Genomic DNA, 5,702 nt, shown 5'->3' with positions numbered 1-5,702 from the left:
CAGTTAGCAAATTGTGTACACTCTCACATGCGAAGCATGTACCATTTGCTAGTAAAGCTAGTGTGGGTCCTTCGTGACCCGTCTCTTGTTAAAAAAATTCATACCCATACAGATTCAACAATGGTTGCACACTAATTCCAATAGTATGCCTTTTAAAGCCATTGCATATTAAACAATGGTTGCACATTAACTTTGTTACGCAGTAATATCATTATTGATTGATTTTTCATAATAAGTATTTTGGGAATCTAATAGGAAGAAAACGCCCCTCCCTGGTGTTCCCGAGGCTCATTCGAGCTAGCGCCGCCACTTGAGAGTGTTCTCTCAAAAACCCACTCCAAGGATTGTTTGAGGAATTGCCATGTTGAGCCATGCTATAGCAAAAACATTATCACACTATAACAAAGAATATAGTCATGCATTTCAAAGATTTGACATGCTGTAGCAGAGAGAACTGGCAGGCTAAGAAAAGGGGGAAGTTGCCCACATGTTTAGAAATTGCCATGCTGTTGTAGGGAGAATTGACATGCTACACAAAAGTTGTCATATATGCTTCCAATAATTGTCATGCTACATCATAGAGGAGTGTCCTCCTACACACGAGTCATTCGCTTGAGATGGTGTATGGGAGAGAATGAATCTCATCTCCAGGGCCATAGCAAGATGCACCATGTAGGGAGAATTGACATGCTACGCACAAAATTTGTCATATATGCGTCCAATAATTGTCATGCTACATCATAGGAAGTGTCATCCCACACACGAGTCATTCACTTGAGATGGTGTATGGGAGAGAATGTTTGTATCGTTCCCTCGGCAAGGTGCATGGGAACGATGGTACGCCCACAGGGATTGCGATGCGTCACTTCTTTGAGATCCGGGCTTCAGAATGGATGCCCCATAGATCGCTCCCATAAATAAATTCCCAGGGACCGTTGGCTCAATAATATGATTTCTAATATTTGAACCACAGATGGAATCATGTACTATAAATTTACAAATTCTTACAAAATATTCATATAACAGATAGATATTTCCAACCGCGTCCGACATTTTTTTATGGATGTGCTTTCATATTTTTGCATGACATAATGAATTTTTTTCCAATAAATGAAATTTGCAGCTCCCCTCCTAACATTTGAAAAATATTCGCTAACTTAATCGTTGTTGGAGTTTTAAGAAGAAAACCCCGATGAAAACAATCCGGACCAATAGACCATCATTCTTATACAACAGGAATCTACAATCACACAAAAGGAAACCAGAAATCTCTACATAAAATCGAACGGTAGAGAAATCGCCCATTGAACTTCATTTTCATATACATTGGCCTCAGCGAATGCGATTATCATCTGTATGCGCGCTCTGGTCCAAGATGCATCAAGAAGCATGTACTGTATGCATGCCAAGTCCACGCTCACTCTCACCGATCACCGCGAGTCTGAGGCTGCCGGCTGTTGACGTCGGCCAAGAACCTGGCAACCGCCGCACGCGACGAGCCGCCGTCGCTCCAGGCCGCAGCCGCGCCTTCCTTGTGTGCCGCCGCCTGCGCCCGGAGCTCCATGCCATCCTCGGAGTCCATGACCAGCCTCACCTTGCCCTCCACCTCGGCTGCCTCGACCAGCCCCCGCTGCCACCCGACCATCTCCGCGGCGACTCCCATCTCCCCCACCATGCGCAGCATGTTCATCTTCTGCTCCGCATACAGCGGCCAGCACAGCATCGGCACGCCGGCCGTCACGCCCTCCAGCACGGAGTTCCACCCGCAGTGCGTCACGAACGCGCCGGTGGCCCTGTGGTGGAGCACGTCTGCCTGCGGCACCCACTGCTTGACGACCAGGCCGCAGCCTCTGGTGCGGTCTAGGAACCCGTTCGGCAAGAGAGCGTCGAAGTCCTGGTCGTCGCTGAAAGGGTTTCCCACGACCCAGAGGAACCGGTGGCCGGAGTTCTCAAGGCCGACGGCGATCTCCTTGATCTGCTCCGCCGAGTGGTTTCCCGCGCTGCCGAAGCAGAGGAAAACGACGCTGCTGTCCGGCTGCCCGTCTAGCCACGTGAGGCACTCATGCCGGTCTTTCGCCTCGTTTCCGACGCCACCAACGAATGGCCCGACGCAGTACACCGGAGGCATGATCCGTCCCGGCAGACACCGGGGGTCGCCGAGTGCCGCCACCACCCCAGCATCCAGCGACTCGAACGTGTTCACCAGGATGCCATCGCCCTCCGGGATCCCGTACAGCGCGGTCACCGCCGCCTTGTAGATCTCGCTCTCAGGGTCCTCGAGCAATTCGCCGAGCAGGTGGGAGGCAGGCATGGGCGGAAGGCCGAATAACTCGAGCGGCGCGTCGCCTAGCTCCTGGAACGTCCTCCGCACCTCCGCGAGGACGGAAGGAAGCTGGACGAAGGCGGCGAGCGCGGCCGCGCCGGAGGTGAACATGACGTACCCAGGGATCCCGAGCCGCTTGGCGACGCCGAGCGCCTCGACGGACAGCGAGTCAACGACCACGGCGTGGACGCCGCGTGTAAAGGAGCAGAGGAAGTCGCGGAGGCGGTCGTTGTGGCGGCCGACGATGTCGAGGTACCTGGGGATGAACGGCGCGATCAGCGTGGGCGCGTCCTCGGAGGGCGGGAGCGTGTGGAATCGGAGGGACGGCATGGAGGCGACCGCGCGGGCGACGACGGCGCGGAAGGCGGGGTCCCCGTTGACGGCGGGGTCGATGAGCGCGACGGAGACGGCGTAGCCGTGGTCGAGGAGGGCGCCGGCGAGGTGCACCATGGGGACGAAGTGGCTCACGGTGAGGCCGGGGTACAGGATCACGGTGTTCGCCATGGACCTGCTGCCGTTGACGCGGGAAGGATAGACTTGTGACGGCAATGCCGTTGCAGTGGTTTTCACGGGTTCACCTAACATTGTCTCGTACTAGTTCAGTGACGGAGCAATAATGACATGGTCGCCGCAAAAAAGGAAAAATAATGGAGCAATGATATGGACCTACCTACCACATGCATTTTATGTTAAATACTCCTGTATTTGTTTTCAGAATTTTATCATTGTCTTAAAATACACACAACAATGCATGAATTATGTTTTACATATACTGCCGTTGTGGGCAGATAAAGCGGAGACGGAATCGTTTTCCTCCTGTCCTGGCGGCTGGAACCCTAGCCGCCGCCAAGAGACCCAATCTTCCAGCGCCGTCTTCCGGCGGCTCCCCTCCGCCGGCGACCTCAGTCGTCGGTGGTGAGGGGGGTTGCCGGATCCACGCGTGTGGATCGTTTTTACTCCCTCGTAGTTTAGATTTTTAGGTTGTTCATCGTCTTTGTTTCGGCGGCGACGATGACAGCGCTGAATAAAGATTCTTCGGATCCTTCCTTGACAGGGCCATTGGTCCTATGGTTGGGGGTGGATTTGGAAACCAGTCTGTTCAAGCAAGGATGGCGTGGCGGCGGCGGCATCCTTGTGGTGGACCTGTGTCCTCGGGCTCCGCCGTTGCGACGGTGTTTGCTCCAGCTTCGGCGCGGAGCTTGGGAGGTAGTCCAGGAGCGGATGCAGATTGTGGTCTGCATCGACGACATCTGGAAGACGAAACATGTGCTGGGTTCGTGGTTCGTGGATGGCATGTATGGTTTCCTTCCGCGACGTCTTAGTCACGGTGGGGTGCCAGATCTAGAGTTCGATGGCGTGTCCGGGGTGTTGCCCCGGTCTGATTCGTTCAACGGTAAGGGCTTCACTTTTGGTGAGCCACCTTGGAGGTCCGCAAAGCTGCATATCAGCGATGGAGCCGCGTCGAGCTCGAGTGAGGAGGTGATCCATCTTTCTTTTCTTCGGTGGCTGCTGTCGTGGTGCCGGAGGCAGGTGATGGGCGTTGGTGTCAAGCTCAGAGATGTTCTGCTATCTTTTCAGTTTGAGGTAATAGCACCAGGAGTCCCACAACTTGTCCTGAATGTGACGATTTGGTCCCAAACTTGCAAAAGCCAACTATTGAGTCCCACAACTTGCACCCAATGTGCAAATCTAGTCCTGGCCAATCGTAGCACGACAAGTGGCGCCTAGTCAGAACAGCCGGTCAGCCCAGCACACTTTGCATTTAGCCCCCTGTACTTAGCAATTATTAACCCGCACTACACCACCTTAGTTTAGCTGCCTGGGTATGTTCCTGGGATATTCTACTCAGCCCACTCCACTCACTCATCTTTCTCTGCTCTCGACGATCCCCTGCTCTCCAGCGGTCGCCACCGTCCAGCTCACCGCCGCCATCCGTCCAGCTCGCCGCCATGGTGTCTTGGAGTGAAGGATCCAGCCCTTCGTCCGACGGGTACTCTGTCACAAGTGAGGTTAGCTCCAGTACATAACATACATACTCACTGGCATTTAGGGTTAGCAATGGGGAATTTTTGCTGACAAGAATATTTTCTAGGCTCCTGCTGCTGCCACCATTCTCTGCTCTGAATGGACAGGCCTTGCTCCAGATCTTGCAGTTAGATGTGAACACTAGTGTGTCTGTGAGAAGTTTGTTTCCTTTGAATTAGTTGACAGTGGAAGGAGGTATCTTGCTTGTGCACAAAAGATTAGTAGATCTACAGTTAAGGCCAGCAAATTTGTAACGTGTCATCTTAGTGTCATGTGCATAATCTTATAGTGTGGCATTTAACTGTGGATTAGTGCATCAATATAGTTTATTGAGGAAAATCAGTTCACTGAAGAAAACAGGATTTAGTGAACTGAAATTTTCAATTGCAGAAGTTTTGGTTATGCTAAGAATTGAGATAGTGTTGTAATAATAGATCAATAGTGCTACAAGCTTTGACATTTATCTAAAAATGTTTTCTTTCTTATTTTGTAGGAAATACCTAAATGCAACTATGTGGAGTGGATTGACCCTGAATGGCCTGCCACTCTGAAGATGAGTTTAGCCAGGGTTTGGGGCATGTATCAAGATGAGAACAAGCTAAGGCTCAGGGAAAATGTAGTTAATGCTGAAGAGAATTTTAGGGTTGTGAAAGAGAAGGAAAAGATGGAAAAGGATCTGAGGTTTTTTAAACTAGATTTTGCTAAGATGGTGGCTGACAAGGAGCAGGCAATTACTGAATTGGGCAATGCAAGCCTTGTTGTTTCTGACCTGAAGCAAGAGCTTGAGAAGAAGAAGTTGTCTGATAAATCTAGCACTACCATTCATCAGGTTGTGAGGGCTAAGGCAGAGAAAGAGAGGGATGAGATGAAGCAACAGATGGACAGCATGAAGGAACAGATGGACAACATGAAGGAAGAGCTGGACAAAGTTGTGTCACAGAGGGATGACCTGAAGAAGGAGAAGAAGAAACTTGAGTACATGATTGGTGATTTATTCAGGCACAAGGAGGAGAACAAGAGCAAGATAAGGAGGTTGAAGGAGATTTTAGATGAATTTGAGTAATTCATTACTGGTGTAATGCTGCCTTAAGATGGATCTTTTAATTAGTTGTATTCCTGTAGTGAACTTGGTTAATTTCCATGGCACTGAATAAGTATGACTGCTCTAAGTTAACTTATTTCCATGGCACTGAAGTTGTATTCCTATATGTATGACTTCTCTGAATTTGTCTTAATTTGAAGTTTCAGTTAACTGAGATTCAGTTATGTATGACTGCTCTGAATTTGTCATAATTTGAAGTTTCAGTTAACTGAAGATTCAGTTATGTATGACTGCTCTGAATTTGTCATAATT

The 5,702-nt window shown here is 50.1% G+C and overlaps 1 protein-coding gene across 1 annotated transcript; it reads right to left on the bottom strand.

The window, feature by feature from the left end:
• Positions 1 to 1,195: 1,195 nt before the first annotated feature.
• Positions 1,196 to 2,936, bottom strand: LOC119349104 (anthocyanidin 5,3-O-glucosyltransferase-like). The gene has a single exon (XM_037617117.1). It carries the CDS (start codon positions 2,906 to 2,908, stop codon positions 1,424 to 1,426), a length of 1,485 nt encoding a protein of 494 aa, XP_037473014.1. The 5' UTR covers positions 2,909 to 2,936; the 3' UTR covers positions 1,196 to 1,423.
• Between the last annotated feature and the right edge of the window lie 2,766 nt (positions 2,937 to 5,702).

The sequence above is a fragment of the Triticum dicoccoides genome, chromosome 1B, assembly GCF_002162155.2.
Source record: "Triticum dicoccoides isolate Atlit2015 ecotype Zavitan chromosome 1B, WEW_v2.0, whole genome shotgun sequence".
Taxonomy (NCBI): Eukaryota; Viridiplantae; Streptophyta; class Magnoliopsida; order Poales; family Poaceae; genus Triticum; species Triticum dicoccoides.
Note: the sequence above shows the minus strand (reverse complement) of the source record. Positions and strands in the feature narration are given on the sequence as shown.

What these genes read in the sequence shown, in the direction of transcription:
- LOC119349104 (XM_037617117.1), bottom strand. Translation starts at nt 2,908, where the DNA reads ATGTTAGGTGAACCCGTGAAAACCACTGCAACGGCATTGCCGTCACAA.